The sequence below is a fragment of the Photinus pyralis genome, unplaced genomic scaffold (assembly GCF_008802855.1).
Source record: "Photinus pyralis isolate 1611_PpyrPB1 unplaced genomic scaffold, Ppyr1.3 Ppyr1.4_LG8, whole genome shotgun sequence".
Lineage (NCBI taxonomy): Eukaryota > Metazoa > Arthropoda > Insecta > Coleoptera > Lampyridae > Photinus > Photinus pyralis.
In genome coordinates, this window is record NW_022170819.1 from 12055726 (window position 1) to 12082619 (window position 26894).

The 26894-nt window shown below is 35.5% G+C and overlaps 2 protein-coding genes across 4 annotated transcripts; one reads left to right on the forward strand and one right to left on the reverse strand.

Annotated features, from left to right (window-relative positions):
- On the reverse strand, positions 1 to 16934 carry LOC116177781 (glycoprotein-N-acetylgalactosamine 3-beta-galactosyltransferase 1-like). The gene is made up of 6 exons (XM_031496891.1): positions 16733 to 16934; positions 5486 to 5841; positions 5298 to 5436; positions 5089 to 5248; positions 1594 to 1815; positions 1 to 1545 (listed from the first exon to the last, which is right to left on the reverse strand). Exons 1-6 carry the CDS (start codon positions 16756 to 16758, stop codon positions 1375 to 1377), a joined length of 1074 nt encoding a protein of 357 aa, XP_031352751.1. The 5' UTR covers positions 16759 to 16934; the 3' UTR covers positions 1 to 1374.
- LOC116177793 lies at positions 11410 to 26704 on the forward strand. Of its 3 annotated transcripts, none has more exons than XR_004146750.1 (3): positions 11410 to 11758; positions 26303 to 26440; positions 26495 to 26704. XR_004146750.1 is itself a non-coding variant. In XM_031496904.1 (3 exons), exons 1-3 carry the CDS (start codon positions 26116 to 26118, stop codon positions 26659 to 26661), a joined length of 369 nt encoding a protein of 122 aa, XP_031352764.1. In that variant the 5' UTR covers positions 26108 to 26115; the 3' UTR covers positions 26662 to 26704. The 3 variants fall into 3 exon arrangements, 1 of the variants encoding a protein (XP_031352764.1); XR_004146751.1 differs by lacking the exon at positions 11410 to 11758 and adding an exon at positions 20747 to 20831; XM_031496904.1 differs by lacking the exon at positions 11410 to 11758 and adding an exon at positions 26108 to 26179.
- The last annotated feature ends 190 nt before the right edge of the window (positions 26705 to 26894 follow it).

Genomic DNA, 26894 nt, shown 5'->3' on the forward strand with positions numbered 1-26894 from the left:
TTAATTTCTTACGTATATATTCTTCATGAGCAAAGCTACAACTTGGCCTAATCTATGATATCACAAATACACTAATCTTATTACTTACAAAATGTACATTCTTATTCGATATTTGGCAAAGAACTGACTAGAGATACAAATATACAGAACTTACATTCACTGTCTTAGTCTAACTAATTATATTAACTCACTGGTCCCACCCACTTCTATCTCTGTGCTAAACTGAAAACAATACTGTGAATGTTCATAACAAATCAAGAGAATGGACCAAGTCAATAAAATATAGAGATTACAAAAATACAAAAACCAAATGCAATGCTGGAAACCTTTGTTTTTCCGAACTGCAATGTGCAAACTACGTATACGGGAAACTTCTTTTTAAATATGGTACAGAAATGTTTCGTACATCAACGGTTGTGCTACATTCAACTAATCAACTAACAACAGTCAAGTTACTAACAAATACAGGAGTGGATAATTTATTGTGGCTAGTTATTTACATTGCACTATAACCTTAAAAATAGAGACTTTTGATGCTTTGCTAACAAAATCACGATGAAATAAGTGACTGTGACGTTTTTTGAGTCACAAAATGAACACAGTCTTATTGTATTATTTTTGTGTTTGCGATACACAACATTTCTATTCTGATAGATTAGGAGTTCTACTGGAAATGACCTTCAAACACCCAAATCCAGGCCTTTCAATTACACTTCAATAATCAATATGCGATACAGATTAACAATAGAGGCGCTGGTGTAATTTACAAATGGCGAGTGTAGTGGAGAAGCATTTTATAAACAGGGTTATTTTAGTAGGTTTTTAAGTGTAGTTCCCCTAATTTTAAAGGGAACTGAGTTTATCATGCCGTTTTTGAGACTTGAAAATATAACCCCCAAATGACATTTTTGCAGCTGTAAACACGACAATATTGGTTATTTTTGGGCATTGTATAAAGGAACGCTATCAAAATGGCGATCTTCTCCCAGCAATGTGCTGCCACCAGAGGTATCACTGTTAACCTGAATCGTGTGAAAAGTGAAGGTTATAACATTTCAAAATGTATCAAATTTTCTTAACATAAAAGTGTTTACTGGAGAATTGAAAGCAGTTTTGGCCTCACCTAAAAACTAAATTGAAGGACAAAAGTCATTTCATAAAATCTTCCTTCACAAAGTCAATGATTCGGTACATTTCAATGGTTCAGCTATTTACAATAATGAAGCTCTGCATTTTTTAACACGGCAATTTACAAGAAATATTCACCATGACTGTTTTGTCTCAAAGCTGTATTACCCAATACAAGCCGATCACAGAGACACCGCATATTTCACCCGTTAGACAGTCCCAGCTAAAATTTCTAAAAGATCTACACTACGCACTTCCTGTTTTCCCGCTTGAAGATTCCTGATTAAGAGTCGGCATATCCACGTGATACGATATACCGTACGGTCTTAAATGATAAATTAGATACTCTAATACGTACATTTGGTTAGGGCTGACATAGTGAAACGACACTGCGTTATCGGAGCAGCAGTCCATTCCCTTTAAAATGAAATTTAAAAAATGTACTAACCGCAATCGATACCTTACCTCTTTGCTATTATAGTAAATGTACTTCCAGTACCAGAAGTCTTTTGAAACGTGTCCCGGTATCAGGTGATGCTCGGGAACGAAAGGAAAGAACCGCCCCCTTCCTAATGAGTCTCTCGAATCTCCGGCGGCCACGTGAACGCGTTCCATGCATTTACCCATTTCTACGTCTTCGCTACCGCCCGCCGATTGTCGACATAACGTTTTATTCGGTATGCCTTCCTACAAAGTGAACATAATATCGGTATTTTTTTATGGTTAAAAGTTGAACTATTCTTATTATACAAGTTTGACACCCATACCCGTAAGTACATAAAATTGGCGTAGTAAAAAAATCTTGGACCATCTTTTCTGAGATTTGACCCAAAGTTGGTATTTTTTTAATGCAACATCCTGTATACCTTAACTAAACTGTTTGCATTCTTTTTCCTGATTACATTGATGTATCATAACCTATATTTTTTATACACCTAATTACATAAATATATCATATTTGCCAAACTTTTGAAATGATCATCAGCCATTTTTATTTATTGATATCGACTGCCTTAGTTACCATGGATACAATAAACAAAATCAAATCTCCATGAATCCATGGCCTACTATTTAAAAGCTGAAAAAATCAGGTTTTTATTTTTGGTTCATACATCAATGTAATCAGGAAAAATAAGGTAAAAAATTAATGTCAAGATATACAGGGTGTTTAATTTAAAAAATACCAACTTTGCGTCAAATCTTAGAGAAGCTGGTTAACATTTTCTTTTTACTACGCCACTGGATTCTACGTAGAAATATATAAAACTTGGAGTTTTATTTCTTTTATTTCTTACATGGATAATCGGATATGATAACATCCCAAAAACTCAAACTTTTCGTTTGCACCCTGTATCTCAGAAACAAAAGTAGCGACATGGGTTCTATTTGTGGTATTAGGTTTCACAAAAAAGTAGCACAGGGGCGCGCGAAAATCGTAAGTCTCTTTCGTTAAAAACAGCCGCGATATACAGCAATCTGAACCAAAATAGCAATAATTCAAATAATTCTGAAAATTCCACAGAGTTCATAAAATACTTAAAACTTCCGAGTACCCGTATTTTAGAGTGGAAAGCATTATACCGTCCCCCCCCTGTTGCGAATTTTATATCGGCTTATCTGTTAATCAGAAATTAAGTAATTAAACATCAGATAATGGAGTGTCTGAAGGATCAAACCTAGGTCCATTGTTATTGCTGATATTTTTTAATATTTATTTTTCTTTTTATTTATTTATTATCCCTCTCTTGTCCTGGGCCCTCAACAGGCTTGCGCCCAATTACAGACATATATATGTAGACAATTTGAAAATATTTAGTGCAATAGATAATGCAATATTTTATCTAAATGACCTCCATTATTTCAGTTATAATATACCAATAAGGCCTAATGAATTGAATGACCTTGGAATATTATCAAATAGTAAATTCGTTTTGAAGGCGCAATATTACAAAAATACCTTCTAAATGTGAGATTCAAAATAGTAGATTATTTTCACATATGGCATTTATTACTATGGTATGGTCTATAAATGTTTGTTTCCTTGATTTGGACATACAAAAGCTAAAAAAACAGTATTAAGATTATTTTTTTGGAAATATGAATTTAACCACGAAATCTTCCATAACTGTATCGCGTGACTTTAATTATTGATAACATTTTATTTTCTTGAATGTTTATATAACTGGATTGATAATGTTGACATTGACATAGTATCAAAATTCTTATCTTATCCTTAGGTATAATATGCTTGGTTTAACCTCACCAACGGGCTCACCAATAAAACATTGGAAGGTTACTGAAATCATTTCAAATTTCGATTTGGATATTTCACCGGATTTTTTATTGTTTTGGGCCAAACTGGCCGCTTTACACGCAAAAATCGAGAATATTTTTCTATGGACCTTTGAGGTGGTCTCTCATAAAATTCAGACGTGAATCTCTCTAAATGTTTCGAAAACTAATCTCCTCTTTTGTTAACTAGTAATTTTTTACGCCCAAAAAATGGCAGATTGTTAATGATTAATTGATTGATTAATTAATTGTCATTGGTTAGCGACTTTCCTTCCACCTAACAGCAAATGGCTTTTGAGGCAGTGGCTTAATCTCCGTCTGTGTGGCTCAGTGGTAGAATGTTGGGCTACATAGCCGGGAGGTCGGGTGTTCGAATCTTGGTTGTGATGAATTTTTCATCTGTGGCAGTGATTGGAATTTCCTTACATCACTTTCGAGGATTCTGCCGGCTACTCCAAATTAGGGTTTCCTGCAGTTTTCGTAATTCGTAAAGTAAATATCGGAGTAGTATAGCCAACTTAAGACCAGAGGAACCTCTAAAAAGCATTATGCGGGTCACTCTGTAATTGGGCGCAAGCCTGTTGAGGACCCAGAACAAGAGAAGAACAATCAATAAATCTCAAAATTTACAAGCTTGCATTTTCTCACAGTCTGATACCCATATTGCAGAGTTGCAAAAGTAACTAAAGAAGGCTAATTAACAGAGTGTAATTTAAAACTAAACCCCGACAATGAGACGACCACCATTGATTAACACAAAGGCTGTACACAAAGTCCAACTATGTCTCATCGGAACCTTGACACTTTTTTCATCTTAAAATTTTTATTTCGCGTATTCCAGCGTTTTTTGTCGCCACGCGAAAGGAGAAAAAAAGCGTGCATAAAATCGAACATGAACATCTGATAGTGAGACATCCCCCTAGCAACATCCACAAATCCAATCTGACGTCCATTTAACAAAAGAAAGTTCAGTAATTGGCATCTTGAATTTTCCTTTTTAATATTATTTTGTGCTATCAAAACTTTCATATTAAAGTTAATATTTATAATTTAATTTGGAATATTTCAATTTTCTTCACAATTTTATTCAAAAATAACAAAGTTTCCCATGTAAACCCATTCAATCTGGGACACATAGTATGACAAAAATAAACTCCGTATAAAATAATACCATTTTTTAATGATAAACCTAACTTCAACACCAAACAAAAAATTTGTTAATGCAAGAAATGCAAATGCTGCCATCAAACATATAGTATTTACCAAAGAGCCATTATGATCTGCCACCTGCCCTCCCGGATCCCGCCCTCGACAGCATCTCCCAATTAGAAATGACGGGCCATTCTGCCTACAACTCAAATGTGCGTTTCCATTAGGGAAATGACCTTCAATCTTTCTTATGCAGGAATGGATACCAATTACCCACCATTGACTGAGAGAATAGCAAAATTCCTAAAATGCAACCCTGATGCACTCCATAGAGTAGAAAAAGTAGACTTAATGAAATGCGAAATTTACAGTTTTAGAATAATTGAATGAAGGATGAACTAGCTTTTATGTCTAACGCAACTCCTACTCGCAAATTACAGATAAAAAGTTACGGGTGTGGGTGTAAACGTTTGATATCATTAAACTTGACCTATTAGAAAGTTCACAGCATTTTCCTACCTCAACAAATCTCTTAACCGCTTCCCTACTTAATACGTAACCGGCTCCTCCGCTCATATAGCCCTGTTTAACGAATGGCTTAAACCTACACCCGAAATAAACAGGTTCTGACGGGCTGTGGGTCATCAGCATGTAACGTAAATTTTCTAATATCACATATCTGTAAAAAATGTTATGGCAACAAGGCCCTGCAACAAGCGTACACATACGTGTCATCGTCGGCTTTCAAAAACCAATCAGCTTCATGCATATGATGCTTATACACGTACTGAAAGGCCTCTTTGGTTTTGGCCCATAAATTATCCCTCCCCTCCTTGACAGGCAAGGCAACAGCAGGTAACGACGGATCTGCAAAGAAGATCTTTAGACAAGATTCCGTGATAAACTCGGCTGCAACCTTCCTCCGAGCTCATAAACAATAAAATGTTGCACCGTTTGCCCCACGTATTTTTAACATGTTTGGCTTTCTTTTGGTGATTTTTCGGGCCAGTCATGATCCAACATAAAATTTTCACTTGCCGCGCCAAGTAGTCCGCCACCGTCGAATTTTCCATCTGGTGAAAAATCTCGTCGTTGTCGTGCGTGCCGGGATCGTTAATCGGCCCGGCCAGACCCTCCATTTGAGCGCTGGTGTGAGGATCGCTTAGCTCCAGGAACGCGTATTCGGGTGGCGATAAAATTAAGTAAGCTGCCATAAAGCCTGTCAGCAACCCGAGAGTTAGTGCTACGACGCAATTTTTATTGATGCTCATCCTGAAATCAAACAAAAGTATCAAATTTGTCCTTGTGCGTCAATTTGTTCGGGAAAAAGGTTCAAACGTATGATTCTGTCGACCAAGAAAAATTATGATTGACTATGACTGTCACAATTAGAGTCGACTTCTAAAATGTTTATAAGCTGTTTCTGAACATGTCCCAAAGCACCTCATCCCCACTTACAAATCTTTCTCCCTGTTCAACATTTGAAATATTCGTTACTGACGTTTTGGCCAAAATAAGTGCGTCAATAGGTCATCATTTTACCACTTCATGACCACAATTTCTGACGACTACACAATCCTAAGTTGAGTGGTTCATTAACTAAGTGTAAGTCATAACTAACCATGCGAAAGGCGAAATTAAAAATATTGCAACATCCTTCAGGTTGAACTGTCTACGAAGTTTTACAAACCTCCAATGCCACTTTATCCATCTCCACTGCCGCCCCCACCAAGAAGCACGCCACAACATCCCTCTGGATAGTATCAATCAATAAAACTTTCCAACCGTTGTACGTTGCTATATGTTCTGCACTTCCACTTTCTTACCACCGCCGGCGCCACCATCAACAACAAAGGTACACCTCTACATCGCCTGTCAAAACCTATAAACTTTCTTACATAACTCTTCAATTTCACCGCAGGTGCTACCAACCACCCCCTCTAGTTGAGATCTACCAAATGAAATCTTCTAGGATGATTCCACTTCTACAATTTCCACCACTGCCACCGCAAGAAAAAGATGTTACAGAATCCCTCTGGTAATACTTATCAAATGAAACTTTTTAGAGCTTTTTACAATGTTGTCTACTTTTCTCCACACCCTCTACCACCAAACGCCACCACCCTCAAAAGAAGTACTTAGACCTCGACCAATTAATAGCTAGGTACCTTTTTTTTTGCGAGCTTTCGAACAATCAATTGAACTCAACCGAGACATACCTACTGACTATACAAGGTGAGTCAGGGTTAAACATTTCCAAAAAGTTGCTAAAAAACATTTGTAACATTCCTTAACAATTGCTACCAAATAGTGCAAACAATTTATACGTTTTGTAACGAAGCACCTGTTCTCCGGCTGGAAATTACCAGCTTTAGTGATCACTCTGTAGATGAACACCCGGTATCTAGAAGTTGGGCGTTTCGTTACAAAGATTGCCGATCCCACAGATTTTAGGAGTTAAAGACAGAAGCTAAAGGTAATTGATTTAATTTCCGCCGCTACTGTAAATAACGCTGCAGCTAATCCGACGTTTGCAACCGTTCCCGTAGGAATGTTTAAATTGTTTTTACAGCCCCCGAAAGCTTTCTTGCCAGGGAAGAAGCGAGAGAATCAATATTAAGTTTTAGGTCCGTTAATTCTCAATTATGCAATCGTTTTCAATTGTCTAATGGTATACGAAATCCAGCTTTAAAACCAGTAAGTCGTGCAGTCTACGAAAATATTAACGTGGTAGGCGACCCGGTCATTTGACCTCACATTCCATTTCATGGAACAAAAGAGCATTACTTGACTGCCGAATTTGGAGATTTCATTCCGGCTATTGGGATAAGTATAATTAACCGTAATTAATTAGTTGAATGGGTTACAAATAACAGCCTCCGATTAAGTCGAGATTACATCCGTTATATGCGAAGGACGTAATTAATTAAAGAAGAATTTTTGGAAGTAGATAACTGAATGCGCCGGCCGACTTGGAATTTCCTACGTTCCCGCCATGCCATGGCCGAATTTGATATATAAAGTAAACGCTTAAGTTAGATGGGATCTTTTTTGCATTTGATGGTTAATGGACACGTAAGTTTAATCGAAACGTGAGAAATCTTTTGCTTTCTGCCTTTTGGGATCTTTGCAAACCTCGTTTTGTAAGTACCGCAATGTTGAGTTTTTTTTATAAATTTATTTTGCTTTCATACCGTTTAATTTTTGCTTTCACATTAAGTTTACCACACCATATTTATAGCTTTTGCCTTTTTTTTCACAGTGATTCCTACCGCTCTAATTGCAAGGTAAAGCTACTTTCTCGGCTACTTTCCGTTTCATGGGAGTGGAATATTGTCTCCCTTTCCTGCAATTGCTTTCCCGTACAAACCGCTATCAAATCCGATTGATGACTGTTCCCGGTCAGGGAAATTGCTGTGCGTTTTAATTTTGTTTTAGCATTCACCGGTAGCCGATCGTCCTTTAGAATTCCCGGAGCTCCCCGTTTACTCCGTTTTAGTTTGCCCGGGGCTTCAGAGACCGATCCGCCAAACCACTCCTACCCCGACCTTGGCTAGGGGCAAGGTTACAGCATCCCTTGCAGGAGCCCGAGTTGAACGTTCTGTCGTTGTAACCGCTGCCGTAGAGTTTATCGAGTTGTATTTCTATTTTTTTCCTTAATAAAATGTTATTTTTATCAGTTTTCCGATTGATTTTAAAGCTCACCGATTGCGTGCGAACTACCAAAGTTTGTCGCAGTGTGGAGCATATGCCACTTTCCCGATGAAGTGGGATATTCTGCTTTGATAGGTTGGTAACAGTAACACTTTCATTCATATAACAAATTTGTTTTCTTGTTTGAAATTTCTAATTCTACTAACCTGGGGAAACTGACATGTTCCACCCTGTATTATATTTCCGCAACATTTCTAAGAGTATAATTGTAATTCAAAACACTTTTTGAAATTTGTTATATTTTTTTGTAATTATTGGAACCTTTTTTTAATCTTTGTTTAATGTTTTTGAACATGTTTTGTTTTTAATCACTTAAATTTTTAACGTCATCGCTGTTAGTATGCTATCTTCTTAGATTAGAACATACAAGGCGTTTTTAATTAATCTTTTTTGAATTTTTTAATCATTTAAACCTTTTTTTGAATATCATCCCTTGTGGGAATTTAATATGCTCTCCTTTTGGATTAAAATATACAGGGTGCTCCATTACAATAATTGAGGTTAAGTCCAATAACTTTTTTACCTGACCCCGTATACTTATTTTAAAAACGGCAGATTATTCAACAATCATAAAGAAACTTTTCTAATAAACATTTACTTATGGTATATATGTTTGAGAAGTTTAAGAAAATATAGTCATTCTGAAAGGGACAATTTCTTCCTCCATATCTCTTAAAAGCGAGCGAATGTTTTAATATTTTGCTTCACCATTTTAAATTTGACCCAAAAAGAGTACATGACACCTACATTACTTTTTCTACTAGCACAACAATTACGAAGTGTCGAAAACGGGACACCCTGTACATCGCCATTTTCCAACTAATGTTGGAAGGCCCTAGTATAAGCCACTTTCTCCGTTCGTCCGAGGCCTTAACTACTCCTACAGTTTTCAAGATGTTTAGTTTGAGCCAAGAAAAATCTTGACGATTAATGTGCGCATTCGCAACATTAAGTTTCTGATTTATTAATACATTTTGTTGAAATGTTAACCACAGATACTTCTAGTAAAGGCGAGCATATCGCATTTAGTAAAAATCAGATGTGCGCATAAAAAAGTTATCGGACCCAACTATAATTTTTTAATGGAACACCCTGCATAGTTTAGTCTAAAAAGATTTTTCTCTTTTTATTAAAACGTGAGTGATTTAAAAAATTTAAAAAAAGGTTAAAATGGTTCAAAAAATACAAGAAAATTCCAAAAAGATTTTTGAAAAGAGAATTTAATATGATGGATTTGACAAATGAAGCTCGCGTGAAGGTGTCGGTGTTGCAATGGTTTCCTCCGAAGTTACTTGTGCTTGATGACTCCGTTTGATATGTCGGGACAGACCCCTTTTCTTGAAACAGGCCGACCTGCGTAGCTCAGATGAGCTTACGTTAGAAGCTCTAACTTTGGCTACAAGGGTCCTGGGTTCGAATCCCAGGTAAGGCATGGCTGTTTGTGATTGTATAGTGGGTTGAGTGGGAAGAGTAGCAAATTGCTAACACTCCGCCCACTATAAAATAAAGGCAATAAAATAAAATAAAAATTGTATTGTAAAAAAACGCCTGTTTCTCTCTTTGCGCCTCGCTTTACGCAAAGATTTATAATACATATGTACTAGTCATAAAGTTTTGATATTTTGGTGGCGGTTTTATATTTTTATTACGCGGCTTTCTCATTTTAATGATTCTACTTATTCAGGTTTTTGGTCCAATAAAAGTTCTGCTAAAGTTCGGCACAAACCTGTTCATAAAGAAAATTATTAAAGGTACGATATATTTTACTTCTTTTGCTGTATTTGGGTAATGGATAATTGAATAATGTTCTAGATTGTTCACGCGGAATACCACATTGTCATTAGCGCATTTCCACAAAAATTAAAAAAAATGCGCTATTGTGGCCACTTTGTCCGTCCGTCCGTCCGGCTGTCCGTCCGTCCGTCCGCTCGTTTCCGTTCTTTATTTTAAGAGCTATTGTTCTACTTTTTTCGCTATTTGGTTCGTTATGGTGTCGAGGCTTGCACCAAGGAAGGAATTTTTTCTGCGTTTATTGCTAAAAAAGTTATTGCAAAAAAACCAACAAACCGTTTTTTACATGTTCCATAATTTTACACTTTTGCCGTTTATTAACCATCCTAGAGATCATTTATAATTTTGTATTGTTGTCTGTCGTTTGTTGGTCTGTCCGTCTGTTCCTTTGCCTGTCTGTCCCTCTATCTGTCCGTGTGAACGATAATTTTGTTTAGAAATGTCCGATCGCTTTTACATCTCCGTTAGTTATGAAGTGAATTGCATGAAATTCAATATGGGCATAGCTTTAGCCATATAATACACAATGCCAAAAGTTGAGTCGAATCGATTCAAAATTCACAGTGCCCTTTTCGCATCTCGACCATTTATAAACCGAATTGCAAACTTTTTTTCTTATAAAAGTATTTGAATGAAATTTGATACATAGGCACTTGGAATAAAAGCAAATTTAACGCCAATTTCGCCAATTTCAAAATTTGGTTTTGCGCATGCGCAGTGCCACTTTTTTATTTATGGAAGAGTTTAAATGAAATTTGATACATAGGCGCTTGGAATAAAGGAAAATCAAATACCAGTTTCAAAATTTGGTTTTGCGCATGCGCAGTGTCAACTTTTTTATTTATGGAAGCATTTAAGTGAAATTTGATACTTTGGCGCTTGGAACAAAGGAAAATCTAACATTAGTTTCAAAATTTAGGTTTGCGCATGCGCAGTTCCAACTTTCTTATTTAGAAAAGCATTGAAATGAAATTCTTCTTATAAACTGAAATTGAAATAGCATGTCAAAAATGGATTGCTCATGTGCAACGCTATCTTTCATATTTGTGGCCGAATTTTTACGATTTTAACAGAAGTTGCATCTTACAAATGGGAAATGAATGCAAGTGGAAATGCGCTTTATGTAAATCGTTTACGATTACTTTTTAACTTGTTTTTATCTTGCAGTTGCCTTCTCCAGGATTTCACAATCTCTTTCTAGGCTTTCTAGTGCCTACGCAATTTTATCAGTAAGCTATTCAAAAAAAGTGTGGTCACTGATAACGTAAATAATTGTCCCCTTGAATGTCACTTTTCTAAGTGCCATATTGCTGATAAAATAGTGCACCTGTTTCACAATTTATATTTGTAAACAACCATGGCAGGTGAGATAGCGAGAGCGATAAGCAAGTCTAACATTTAAAAAAGATAAGATACGGATTAGGTACACAATCACCTCTATGTAGATTTGTTGGCCAACATAATACAAATTTAAAGCCTTACTTGTGTGATTATAGTGATAGTGATAACAGAAAAATTCCTAATACCATACTTTACAAACCTAGTGGCAGGCTTTATTCACAAATCCTTATAGATCGTATTGCCTACATACATAGATGTAGCTTCCCATTTACTTTCAATCTCGCTTTCAATAATGAGCACCTGTGCCAACATACCTAACAAAGACAGGGACATATTTTGCAGCGTAAGTAGAACATCGCACATGCACAATAGCATTTTGACACAGAATTTAAAATGTGTCCAGTGTGATTATGCAATGAATGATGAACCTGAATTTCTGAGACTTGACCTACAATTGATATTTTTAAATGAAGATTAGTATTTTATTACAGGAATAAGAGCAAACTGCATTTTTTTTTGTTTTACCATTTTTTACATGCTTTATTTCGGACATTGATTCTTCCTTCATTAGAGCAGACAATACACAATTAAAATTTATTTAGCGTGCTGAGCACCTGTGCATTTTAAACGGAACGTGAGAGATTGATGTTTATCTGAGAAACGTTGAAGGTCGAAATCGGGATGCGCGAACGTACGCGTCAAGTTTGTCTACTTAGGCGGTGTATTTGAATTTGAATTTCGCGGGTTTTTCTTTTTGCATTGTTTTTTTTTGTTGTGACTGCTTTCTTGAGCGGATGTCGCCCTTCTTTCTGGCTCCTTATCAAAAGAAGAGGGGGGGGGGGTGAAGTGGAACTGGTTTTATCCTTCATGGTACTCTAAAGAAAGGTCTCAACGAAAGGAATTAATTTCTACCAACCATGGTCCACCTCCTCGGCCCCTTATCGTGATGGGATATCATTCCTTACTTGATTCTTGATTCCTTACAACTCAAGAACATATTGTCGTAGAATTATTAAATAGTAGGCCATGGATTCAAGGAGATTTTATTTTGCTTATTATATCCATGGTAACTAAGGCACTCGATACCAATCAATAAAAATGGCTGAGAGGTAGCTAATTACTAGTTAGAGAAAGCGGCGACCCCAAATCCGGATCATAATATCTTACACAACGCATAGGAATTGCAATACAACGCAGAAACGCAATATCTGTGGTGGGGGAAATCTATCTTTAAATCAAAAGAGTGTAAAGAAAATACTCGAAAAAATATTAAAGCTAGAAATTATGAAACTATAAAAAATATATAGGTTGTGTACATCAATGTAAGCAGGAAAAAGAATGCAAAAAATGGATGTTACGATGTACAGGGTATCTCAGAAACGGTTGTCCAAGAAAAGCATACCTCGAGGCATACCGCATATTACAAAAATCAGATATGAGCATGCGTAGTGTCAACTTTCTTCGAAATTTTAACCACAGATGCTTCTAGTAAAGACAAGCATATCGCACATTGTAAAAATCAGATATGCGCATACGCAATGTCAAATTCCTTATTTACCGAGATATTTCTTTAAAAATTTAACCTGATGCTTCTGCTAATGTCAAGCATATTGTAAAAATCAAATGTACGCAATTGTTTGAAATTTTAACTACAGATGTTTCTAGTAAAGAAAAGCATGCAGCGCTTCTAAGCAGAAGGACAGGACGCAGTGCAGCGCTGCTAAACCATGCTAAACAGACCAGTATGAAGGGGCAGTTACGAGTATTTACTTTGAATTTTGCAAGTATAAGCATTTGCTTACTTTTATTCGTACAGGCCATTGTATGAATCAGATGTGCGCATGCGCAAAATCAAGTTTCTTATTTATGTAGATATTTATGTGAAATTTTAAGCACAGATGCTTTTGGCTTGGTAAAGTCAACTATATTGCATATTGTAAGAATCAGATGTGCGCATGTGCAAACTGAGCAATGTCAACTTTCTTTTTTATAAAGATATTTTTTTGTATTTTAACCAAAGATTCTTCTAGTAAAGGCAAACATATCGCAATTTCATAGACGTACCAAAACTCTCAATGCAAAATTTTCTAAAGATAAATATTCTGAAACAGTTCCCATATTTCTTAAAAATTTCCGATTTTTTTACACATTTCCACAAATACAAACATTAAAAAAAATTTTTTTTAATCTACATTTCAAAAAATTAAAAATCCTACGCGTTTCTAAAATTGCCTAAACGATTCCAAAATTTCTTTAAAAATTTCCATTGACCAAATTTCTTCCAATTTTCAAAAAATTCCTAAAACTTCCTGCATATCTCCAAATTTTCCTTCAAAAACCCAACATTTAAACCACTTCCGAGATCACTTTTTAACAATTTCCTGTACGAAGAGACAGGTTGGTTAATTCCACGCGTCTCCACTTCCACGATCGATTTTCTTCGATATAAAATCAATAAAACAATTTTTCTTGTAAAACAACTTTAATCAATTGCATTTTTGCAAGTTCTTCCATTTGCAAGTCGACACTTTACATGAACTTCTAGTTCAAAGTGAGCATGTACCCATGTCAAAAAATTGAGTGGTAAGTAAAGATGATTAAGGCATTTTCCAAATAACAAAATTCTCCGCAAAATCGGCGTTTCTTCTTTAATCTTTTCAACAACCATATACTTAACAGAGAATTGCAATTAACGCCTATTTCACTGGTTGTTGGGTATGCACTTGCAGTTTATCAGATTTTTCCAAAATTCATAAAGCAAAGCACAAAAAAAGAGGTTTGTCCACAAAAATGTTATCCGGGCAAAAATGAATCAAAATTTGTGATGGTCCCATTTTCGACCCTCTTTGATATCACTGTAATATTGTTAGTGCTCTCAAAAAAGTAATATAGGTGCCATGTGCTCTTTTTGGGTCAAACAAAACTTGAAAATATCCACTCACTGAAGAGATATGGGGATTTTGGAATGGCCCTATATTTTCTTAGTGATAAGAGATACCTACAGCAAATTGTTTCTTACAAAAGTTTCTTTGTAATGATTATCGAATAATCTGCCATTTTCAAAATAAGTATACAGGGTCAGGTAAAAAAGTTATCGGACCTAACCTTATTTTTTAAAATGGAATATTCTGTACAGTTGAATCTCTTGAAGAGCTTTGAAAGTTTCTTTGTAATGATTATTGAATAATCTGCCATTTTCAAAATAAGTATACAGGGTCAGGTAAAAAAGTTATCGGACCTAACCTCATTTTTTTAAATGGAATATTCTGTACATTTGAATCTCTTGAAGAGCTTTGAAAGGTCTTTCGAATCTTAAAAACTTACAGCAAAGGCTAAAATGATTTCTAGCAGTCACAAAAATGAAAATAATAGTAAATGTCTTTATTAACAGTACTACTTAGGTAATATCGAGGGTAATATAAACATATAAATCAAAATATCGGTATGCAATCATTCAAGCCAAAGTTCAGGCAAATGATAACTTAAGATCTGCAAATGCAAATAAAGCTCGCTGGACCATTATAAAACAAAACTTAAACCCACAGACCGGTCCATCAAATATCAAAATGCCTACTGCAGAACAATTTAATACTTTTTTTGTAAGATTGCTCCTCGAATACATACTTCTTTTAAAAATGGAAACTCTGCCTTTAACAAATATCTTTCTGAAATTCAAATGCCATATAATGTACAGTTCAGTTTCAATGAAATATCAATAAACAATGTTAGAGATGCTATACGCAACTTATCAAACAGTCATTCCTTAGACTTTGATGGACTAAACTCAAAAATTATAAAATCAGTCATAAATGAACTGAAAATTCCATTAACAAGCTTGATAAATCGAGCAATAAGATTAGGACAATACCCTGAATGCTTAAAAACGACTGTACTAATTCCATTATACCATAAAGGTGGATTAGCTACCGATCCTTCAAATTATAGACCAATAGCAATCACATCAGTAATTAGTAAAAAACCGTTCTACCATTTTGGCCCTAATAGATATAAAAAAATTAAGAATTTTAACTTTGCCATGTGTTTTCATTTTGCATTCAGTTGTGCACGTCCGCAAACATGGTATTTTAAACAGTACCACTTGTTCTACAATTCATAGTCACAATACAAGAACAAGAGAGAACTTATATACCTATTCCTTTTAAGAGAATGTCAAAAACTCAATCTATTTACCTTTCTATAAATTATACAATAAATTGCCATACAATTGGCGCACACTTAGTGAATTCAGTCTCAAAAGTAAAATCAAAAGTTATTTGCTAAACAATCCTTTCTACCACTATGAAGAATTCTTAAATAGTACCATCTGTGATAAAGTGTGATAAATCTGTTAAATGTATTCTATGTAGTTTGCCATATCATATTATATTGTCCATGTTTTTTACTTTACACAACTGTTATATTATGTATTGTACCTATATACTTTATATATTTTTGGCAATTGTGAGTAAATGTTGTATAATAACAAGCAAATATATTATCATTATTATTATTACATTTTGCAATAAGTATAGTCAGACTCGAGGTCACGACTTGACTGCTTTCATATGCGAGTAGATGAAACTCCAGTTCAAAGTTAAATATCCCTATCACCTCTTCGAACCTTTGGAAACTCCCGATGACTTTTAGAGGGTCAGACTATTAAGGACTCTTGAAGCTTCTTAAAGACCCTATGGATATTTGGAAGAACTTTCTATTGGCCACTAGTAAGGCTTAATGATTCATCGGCATACAGGCTCCATCAAAAAATAATAAATTGCTACGGTGAACAAATGCTTCTGAATGAAACACGTGGGAGCTCAACCACTGTTCTAAACGTACAATTAAAATTATCTGAAGGAAGTGAGGGAACGAAACGGAAGCTGTCTTATAAATGAACCAATACAAATATATATTAAATACCTAGACCTAAATTTCAAAAGGTCAATTAAAAACGTCCACTATCACTCCAAACACCCTAGCAATTGCCAAGGGGGCCAACATCTACGATTACCTTAAATACTCGCTTAAATATGTACCTATAGCAGGTTGTATGTCGATTCGGTGATTGGCATATTTCAAAATTGAATTCATTAATTATAAAAACTTAAATCCAGCTTATTGACATCCAAATTATCTATCAATTAGAGATAAGAGAAAAGAAAAAAAATTCTACATTAAAAAGCGAGACCAGTTTCCAATTGCTTTGCACTCAAAATCAAGTGGCTGATTTTATTTACAAAAACAAATGCTGTCAGTTACTATGGTTACGAAACAGGAACAATCAAGATGTAACAACTTAACAAGAATGTGCACTTACCACTTAAATGCCCTTAAGACGGTCATCTTTGCTAAAAAGCAGCGTGTGGTTAGTTGTTATAAACTTGATCGGGAGTTATTTGCACATTTCGCTTTAAATTTGTTAGTAGGAAATCGTCAAAAATCGTTGTTTTTATTTTCAGGTTACATTTTTCATTTTTTGTAAATTGAGGAACTACGATGCGTACCACCGCTTTCGCACTGCGCAATGCGCATCCGCTCGGCACGCGGTTGCTTATAAGCATTTTCGCTGGTGGGAAAGATATACAGTGTGTCCCGTTCTTCGTGTTAAATAAACAGACCAGTCGCTAAAAATCGCAATAAAACTGCTAGTTCTGATTTTTTAATATGCTGTTACGACTACTACCTACCAGTAGCGTATCTGTACATCCTAGTTTGCAGCTGTGCTAACTTTGCAGCACTCAACTAACCGCCAAATTTTTGCTGAGCTCACCACATTTGATAAGCTGTATAGCTGTAGCTGTAGGAACATTTCAAATACGACTTCTATACTCAACTTTCAGTCCGATATCCCTCAACAGTTTGCTGTGATATATGGGGGCATTGATTATACTCACTTTTGTGTATAATCAATGAATTCAGAAGTGTGTATAATCAATGCGATGGGGTTTACTTACTGCACAAGGTGATTTGGCATCGTAACGACTCCGTGAGGGATATTTTTTTGTCACTCAGCTCGTATTCGGAAACCAGACTTTCGATCCGGCTCATATTCAATACCACTGATCCTTGAACTCGTAGAAATCGATTGGCGAAGGTGTGACATCCCTGTCTCTTTTTGTTCTGGAGTTAGACGGAGAACAAACAGACGGACAGATAGACAAAACCATCACATAAGGGAAATTTTGTTATTTCGAAAAATTCCCCTAACAACTGTCGAACGCGCAAGGCGCTATGGTGTAACAAAGCCATCTTTAAAGCTTTTCATTCGGTGCTGATCAATGGTTTTGGATCAGCTATAATTTCCAGAGAAGAGGCAGAAATAATTGTGGGCCTTTCAAATATTTCTCAACATCATTCAATCGTGGAGATTTGAAAGTCCCCTTGGAGTCGAATTGTTTCTCGTCTCTGTTTCGTGGCATGGCAAGAACAAACTGTGGAGCGCCATTCAGAAAAACGTTGATCTCATCGCCAGAATGGAAGTGTTTCTCCAACCCAATTCAGCTTAACAAGCCATCGCAGATGATGGAGCAAAGTGCTTAGTAGCTCTGTATGAAAAAGACTACACTGAGGATACCCGTTAAAAAATTTGCAGCCCATTTTTTATATTTTTAAAGATTTGTCAGGAAACTATATGGTCTACAGACGTCGTTCTGTGCTTCAATTAGAGTTACTTACATTTGCTAGATCGTTCTCTATGATTTTTCCTGTAAAATGATTATTTTCTTCGATATGGGCGTCGAAAATTGACCGCGAATCTGAAAATTATATTTTTTTTGAAAAAATGTCAATCTCTGAACAGCTGTATCTCGGTAAGTATTGAACCTACAGATATGGTTCTGGTCTCAAATTGTAGCATTTGTAACCTACCTCATTTAACGTATAGAAAAGATGTTTTTCCACAATCATTAATTAATAGGATGTTTTGCTCGCGTGAGCAACACGAGAGTTTGACCACAAGTGAGCAAACATTGTTGATTTGATTGGTTACTATGTCTTCGGTTTCTATGAAAATTAATGCAAAAAGGTCATAGTAGGTCTGGGTATTAGGCGTATCGCAAATGTCAAATCTCGAGCGATCAAAAAAGGACTGACGTCGAGTCGCCTTTTACGATTTTCTATCTAAACAAAAATTCCAAAGGTGACCCGACAGCAACTCTTTTTTGACCGCATAGTATATGATTGTAGAAAAAATTATGTTTAGCATTCCTAGCCGTAGATGTATGTCACTAGAAACGTCAGAATCTTTTAAGTTTGGAAACTTTAGCCCCAAAACTTTAAATATTGTAGTAACCTGACTATCAAAATCTTAGTGTTTAACAACTAACCCATTGACTAAAAAAGGTTAGATATTTTTCAAGCATCCTTACAAGTTTATAAACTTCAGAAAATTCAGAAACGGACTTTGGGCCCACTTTCGATAAAAAGAGAAGTCGTATAAAACTGAACAAAGCAGTTGTCTTATGTTTTAAAAAATCTATAATTGACTCAATTCGTCGTTGAACACCCTGTATACAATCTCAAACCCAAGGTGTTGTTTTCGTTCTTTACGAAATGTGTGGTGGCATATAGCCACCAAGTCTGAATCGATTACATTCTTAAAATAAACAAAACTAAAAGCGGCTTACATCATTTTCTATATCCCTTGTCCATTCAAGAGAATGCTCTTAAAACGATAGATACATTTTTCAGTTGATAACAAGAAATTTTACAACCCATTCCGTTCATGGGTTTTGGGTAGGCTACCTATACATATAAACAATTAGTTTGAAGAAGGTTGTTCAAAATGCGCTTACCTATGGAATATGGCATCATTGGATTATGAAAATTAAATAAACTGACGCACTAGAGTTTTAAAAAACCTTCAGAACTGACATGCTTTTTTTGTGATTTTGTGAACGTCATTTTTGGATATTTAAAAAAAATCAACGACGTTTAGTGCAATACGTTTAACGTTAGCTACCTACCTATTCGGACCATAGGGCATATACGCCGCGAGACCTTTTCTCAATCTTTCGTTTTCCTCAGCAACGCATTAAGACATAGATAGTGGTAAATAGACAATTGATCAAATTTTAAGAATAGGTAGGTATCTTATCTATGTTGAAATGGTACCTATATCCACCAGAAAAGTTCACATTTAAAGGTAATTTTCGGTTATTGAATGCAAAGGAAACAGCCATTGTTCAAATTGTCGGCTAAATTTAAGTTATCTAATCGTAAAACGTTTCCTCTGAAATCTAACATGATTTTGGTGTGTTAAAGATGATTTAACAAAAAATTATCGCAAATGTTTTACTTAACGAATTCTGACTGATTTGTGTAAAATTGTCTGCTCTATTTTCTGTCTTGGCATTAATTGGAATTTTATTGCTAAAGCATTTGCAAGATACAGACGAACGGCTGAGCATGAGAAAATACAATATACAATTTCCCTGTTATTTTAAATGGAAATGGAATGGACCAAAAGCGTTAGAGAATTTAGGCAACTTGTATAGCACAAATTAGTACTTATTTTAATGTAGGTAATCTTTGAAATATCTAAACATGAACACACAACAGGTATTTCTCTCTTTGAAAGTTTGTGACCTTGCCACTCCTTCACGTCACGCTCAAATCGTCAGATTATTAAAATTACATTAATCACTCCTCTACTATTAGAAACTTATTACGTTAAATACGAACAATAGTGGAAGTTTTAAAGCGTCTGTCGGTAAATATAATTGAGAAATAGCGGATCTTGTTGTGAATACGGACAACATCGTAAAATTAAATCTTATCATCACAATATTGCATGGATTTCTAAAAAATTTCATGTTGTAATTTTTCGCAAATTTGACATTTTTATTTATTTTATTTTGTATATTATCCCTCTCTTGTTCTGGGCCCTCGACAGGCTTGCGCCCATTTACAGAGTGACTCGCATAATGCTTTTTAGAGGTGCCTCTGCAGAGTTGTTCTATACTACTCCGGTATTTACCTTACGAATTGGGAAAACTGCAGGAAAACCTAATTCGGAGTAGCCGACAGAATGCTCGAAACTGGTCTAAGGTAATTCCAATCACTGCCACAGATGAAAAAAAAAACCTCAATCCAGGTTCGAACACCCGACCTCCGGATTTATAGGTAGTCCAACGCTCTACCACTGAACCATAAAACCGGTTTTATAGACACCGTTCGTGGCCCAACTAGCCCTACTTTCTGCAAGGTGAAAAGTTCATGGTCAAAGAACAAATTGTCGTGACTTAACTTTGGCATTCCACAAGGTCTATCTACAAGTGCAAAGTTCAAGGTTAAAGATACGGACATGTAGATACGCACGGTAGGTCTGCAACTAAGACGCACCCATATTCAGTTTGTTTTCTTGCTTCTTTCTTCTTTGGAAAATGGGTAAATACGTGTACCGCATCAGATACATGGTGAGTAAACACTCTCAGCTAAAGCCGAAAAAAGAAGACATTAGGTGCAACTATTCAATGCATTCAATGCAATTAACATTTGTTATTAATTATTTAAAAAATATGCTTCATAAATAACGGAGATATAATCGACCATTTCGGGACTTTTTACTTGTCCTATATTATGCAATTGAATGTTTTATTATCCTTATCCGGTCATGGTCGTATTAGGGGAATATGTAGCCACAGGTGCGGCCTTGTAAACACAATGGCATTTGTTCCGCATGGCCATTGATTATACAGTTGTGTGTATAATCAATGGCATGGCGATGGATTGTTTCTTTTCTTACACCTTTTACCGCTTTTTATACATGTATTAATGTATTCTTTACATCACCTCACTATTTTGAAATAAAGGCTAGGTACGTGTTATTTTAATAGATCGTTTGTGATTATACTAAGAAATAAAGGCTTTTTACTATGCTTATCTACATATGCATAACTTTTATTAGCTTCAATCAATACACACACACACACAAAGGCAATTGAATAATTCGGTTAGGCAACACACCTATACTGTCTAGGTTTAAATAAAACAACATTTTATTTTTTTATTTTTTATTCAAAGAACATAAAGATTTCCTTTCAAGACACCTTCCATTCAACATTGTTACTTTACTATTTTTATGACAAATTTTAACCTTACCACCTTCAAAAATTATTTTGAACCCTTCCTTCTCAATTTTTTTACCGACAGCAGATTGTACTGAAAATCACCACTTTGTAACGTCTTTTAATTTGAATTTCTTTCCCTGCATATTTTCCACACGTAGGTAAAGTAAAAGTTCCACTTTTATAAACTTTCACTACGACTACCGAACCTCTTCTTGCGACATTTACTTGATATAACAGTTTTTACTTCACTTAAGGCTCCTCTGTAGTCAATTTGCATTTCAATGTTATTGCAATTGGTTAGACCACCAACAATACACATTTCTACGTATATATTCGTGGAGTGCGAAAACGGTATAATTCTATCCTTTTCAGTTTTGCATATTTTCTTCATTTATTGTTAAACACAATAGACCAGGTATAATGATCAAGGACTAATTATGTAAACAAGTTTATTGAAAAGGTGTAGTCAATATTTGAATGAAGCTACACAAATACCTGTTCCTTTTACTCCATTTGTCTATAATGAGATCTTCTGTAAATTACTAGATTCTAAGGTAATTAGTGGAAAAAACTCGCAATGTTTGCTAACATTTCCCAATACATTGTTAATTACACCTTATTATTTCCGTTTATTTGTTTTAATCAATTTTACTTATCAACTTTGATTTAGACATTTTTATAATTACTAGGTTATTATTTACTTATTTAAAAAAAAGTTCTTATCTTTTCAAAAAATGATTGTACAGTTAGCGTATTCGTTTTATTTATGCACGGCCCATGAAGGTTTTTTCCGAACAGACAAAACTGCTGGTAAAAATGTAACTAACACAATAACACATGTCTATACATATTTGTCATTGCAACCTATCTTCCATTTTTGTGGGTAGAATCATATTCGGCACCAAAAAGCATGACATATCACATGGACATCAAGCAATCGAATTTACACCTTTTGGTCTGTAAGTATGGATATTGGCATCGTTTGTGCGGTATCATAATTCGGTTTTTTTAAATCTTTAATTCAGTAGTGAAAATTGAAATTGGGCAATCCTCTATTTTTTTTGACGAACAAGTATTCATCTTTCTTGATATCAGATCATATTGAAACAATTATAAATTGTGCACAACTCTTCTGCAGATAAAGTGCATTTTTTTAAACCGAAATAACTTAGTAAATAGTTGGGTTATAAGGCTCTTCTATTGTCAAGATATTCGCTTGGACTTCACCAATAGATATCTCGTCCAGACGATTCACTCTGCCTCTCCTCCGACAAACTGTATTCGCTCTTATCGTGTTGATCTTACCAATGGATATATTGCTTCCACACGTCCCAATCGCCCTTTGTGAGTACCTCCTTCGGCAATTCGCTATAGAGATAAAAATTATAACCGATCATCGATGAGGCGTCGAAGAGGTAGAAATGGATTCCTTTTGTTGAGACCTTTCATTAGAGTATGGATAATACTAGTCCCTCTCTTCCTCGAACTCCCTATTTTGATAAGGGTAAAAAAGAGAGGGGCCTTAAAACAACTAAAAGCGATGGCCGTCTGGCGGACCTCCAGGATATAGGCTACTTATTGCAAAAAATTCCAAGACCGTTTTCTGTTGCCACATAGTAATGGAAAATTTAAAAAATCGCAGCAAAGTTGATGTGAAGATTGCGGGACTCTATCAAAAGGCATAGGTACTCAAACGCAAAAAGTAAATAATCCGAAATTTGTTAAAAGTGCGAGAATTTTTTATATCTGCCACTAATTACCTGGGAAACCAACGAATTATGCCGCTTTTTTTAATACGGATATTCATTTTGGTGGTGTCTCGCTAACTTGACAAACTTTACTTTTGAATTGATGCTAATTGAGACTTCTGAAGTATTTTGTAAGATACTACATAGGAATTGCGGTATTGTGCTTTCTCCTTATGTCGAGATCATGCGTTTGTCCTGCCCTACCACATTTTTTTAATGTTTTTATGCACGTAGATAAGCAGTTTCGTGGTACAAAATGTTAACAAAACAAAACGGAGTCACATTTTTACACCACACCTGAATTGCGACAAGAAGCCACCAAATTATTGGTATAATCGTCTCAATATGTATGTAAAACACATAAGTGGTCGTATTCCGCTTGGGTTGTGTTAAAAAATGGGGCTACTATTTGATATCTTCCTAAACAAATTTCTTGAAGAATCTAGATAGAATGAAAAATTTAGAAATAAGAAAGTATGTATTTCTATAAAAAAAATAAACGTTAGCTAATTATATAGTAGTTTATCTAATCCATGCCATTAGGAACGAGGTAACAATGTGCCAGGATAATGCCAGGTAGTTTCTTTTGTTTTCCTTTGCAAGTAATGGGTTATCGCCTTAGGGGTTTTAAGTGCAATTTGAGTTGCCTACCTTTATGTTAACGTTGCGCTCTTTTCTGAAAATCGCGGAACCTATTTTTTAAAATATATGCCTTATCATAATAGATGGAAATAATATCTTTAAGTACCGCCGTAAAAAATTCTGTCGGATTTCCAAATTGGTGCTGTAGGTTTTTCTACTCCCGTTACAACGGCTGTTATTTACGAAAAACGATTTTTCTATTCATCGATCTTCCTAAAAAACTAAGACCGATATTTCATCTTTTTTTAAGTACCGCCGTTCTTTTCATCATTGCAAAGAATATCCACTATCGAGAATTTGTTAGACTTCAACTACAAAAGCAGCATTTCATAAGAAAGTTTAGCTATTTTTCCAATATGGCGGATTGACTACAGAGGAGCCTTAAGTACTTACTGGTTGCTTTACTTATTAGATGATTGGTAGCACCTGAGTCCACAATAAAAGTAATTAACTCACTAATTTAGAATCAGCTGAGAGCATTACAGTTACAGAATTGCAGCCATTCATAAGGTCATTATCCTCATGTTCTTTACCGAGTTCTTTACGATCCTCTGCTTCTGTAACAAATGCAGTTTCTTCTGTTTCCTGTTGTACCTGCATTTCTCCTCTGTCCTGTCGTCGGCTATGTTCACACTCTTGCAGTCACTCCGTTTATGTCCCGACTTTCCGCATTTGTAACTTCTAAATCTAAATGCTGGTGTATGGTTGCCTTTTCCTCTACCTCTCTTATAATGATTATAATGAGAACTATTCGATGACCTTCCTCGAAATTTACTGGAAAATGCAACTGAACCTTCCGATTTATTTCCGTTACCTTCTTGTCTTAATTCTTTCTGCATGAGCGTACCTACTCTTCACAAAGTCGCTATGTTTATCTCCTTCGGACTGGTACGTACTAAATATCACATCTATGGAAGTTGTTATTGCTTGATAACTGTCCGGCATTGAGACACTATTTCCTCATCATTCATGCTTTCTCCGCTTTCCTTCAATTCTGCAACAGTTTTTTCAAATTCTTTGATGAAATCACTCAAAGTGCCACCATTAAACTTCAAGTTACGTAACTTCCTTTGTAGATCAACTTGTATGGATAATCCTCGTTTTGTGTATGTTGCCTTTAGAGCATGGAATCTTTCTTTTGCCGTTCTCTTATGCTTTACTGTTTCCAACACATTATCTACCAACCACTGTACAATAATATTTCGCGCTTTCACATCCTTTTTCTTGAACATCACCAAATCTTCTTCAAGAACTTCTAGCACTTCATTTTTTTCGAACACCAATTTTACTCTAAATTCCCAGTTTGAGAATCCAGTGCCATCAAATTGCTTCACTACATTACTTCCAACTTGCAAAGGCATGGCCGTCATTTTTCCGTGTTTTATCTCGGAAACCGCCATTTAAAAAAATGTTGCAACTTTTACCTATTTGAAACTTTTTTCGATAGCTCTCTTTGTTACTAAAATATTTGAACGTTTTAAAAATGACGATTTTCACTTTTGTCCAATTATCGACGAAACGAAACATTTTTTTCAAAATATCGCATCGGAATATCCATCAGCATCAAAAACTACACAACTTTGCCAATTTAACCGAATCTGTAAGCATAAAAATATCAAAGATAGCCATGCTATCCTACTCAATTTAAGACACCCTGTATACTTATTAAAAATTATTATTGTTATAAACGTCCAACATAATGTATTTTTATATCATTTCTCAAAGGAATTCGTGTGCACTATCTGCAAACGTAGAAGGAATAATTTGTTTTGCCACCAAGATGTAAACTTACGGGGGGGGGGGGGGGGGGGGGGGGGCTAAAAACTGCCTGAGAACTCTTGGGATTTTCAAAACTGGTTACCCAGAAGAAGTTATCGTAACAGTAAAAACACGTTCTAACTAAGTAATCGACGTAAAGAATAAAGCGCCATGTTGACATGATGAGACCGAACAAAAACACTGGTAGTTTCCGAACGGACCAAATTCTCGTCCTTGCCAAGAATAACCATAAATAAATGGGATCTATCCAAGCCATTATTTGATTACCTTCTAACCTGTTTTACCTTCCTGTTTATTTGCTGCGACCTTAATTATTGCTTTATTTCTTTCCAATGTTTATCGCACACTTTGTGTTCCTGTTCTCAATTATTAATTATGTCTTGATACGTCCCAAATATCTAGGTGAATGTAAAAAAACATTCACTGTTTTTCGGCTCATTTAAAGCAGTACCATATTAGAGATGGCATCTCGTCCAAACCGATTAGTATTTCTTCTTGTGTTAGGCTTATCATTACTTCATTTCGGTGAGTTTTATCTGCACCGTTCTCAACTTATTTGTTACTGGAATATTGGAATGTTTGCATTTTTTATTATTATCAGTTTCCCGAACTATAGTAGCTCACGAAGAATTTCGTTTCCATTTACAGCTTCTCCTTTAAAATGCTACACGTGCAACTCCGCAAATTCGAATTTGTGCAATGATCCATTTGTAAACGATACAGTAGAAGCAGTTCGCTGTGCTTTGGTAACGCATGTTTGTGTCAAGCACGTTATTCCCAATGAAGGTAAGTATATCGGACGTTTCTGCAACTTAAAAAACAGCTGCGGTCCAATTTCAGGAGTGTCCAGAGGCTGCAGCACCAAGGACTACTGTCGCATATACAATGGATCTAACAGGTGTCACACTTGCTCTGACGATTATTGCAATTCCGGATTAAATCAAATTTCCTCAGTCGCCGTTGTGGGATTGGCAGTATTCCATCAATTTATTGCGATTCTCTGTTGAAAACCTGTTTTCTCATTGTTTGAATTACAAAATAGTCTTAGCATCCGGTATTTAAATAATTATTGATAACATAACTTCAAAAAACGTGGTTAGCAAATAAAAATTCGTATTGCGCACGATGCGCCAGTTCAACTTATCACATCACATTTTGATGTGAGGTTGGGGTTGCCGGTTGGTGACGTGACGTTAACGTTCCGTAAAATGCGAAGGGAGGAAGCGACCCACGAACTTAT

Excerpts from the sequence above, each read along its gene's own strand:
- LOC116177793 (XM_031496904.1), top strand. The coding sequence starts at position 26,116 with ATGGCATCTCGTCCAAACCGATTAGTATTTCTTCTTGTGTTAGGCTTA. Across the intron at positions 26,180-26,302 it reads CTTATCATTACTTCATTTCG|CTTCTCCTTTAAAATGCTAC; the intron begins GTGAGTTTTATC and ends TTCCATTTACAG. Across the intron at positions 26,441-26,494 it reads GCACGTTATTCCCAATGAAG|GAGTGTCCAGAGGCTGCAGC; the intron begins GTAAGTATATCG and ends GTCCAATTTCAG.
- LOC116177781 (XM_031496891.1), bottom strand. The coding sequence starts at position 16,758 with ATGACCGTCTTAAGGGCATTTAAGTG. Across the intron at positions 5,437-5,485 it reads GTTTATGAGCTCGGAGGAAG|ATCCGTCGTTACCTGCTGTT; the intron begins GTTGCAGCCGAG and ends TCTTCTTTGCAG. Across the intron at positions 5,249-5,297 it reads TTGAAAGCCGACGATGACAC|ATATGTGATATTAGAAAATT; the intron begins GTATGTGTACGC and ends CATTTTTTACAG.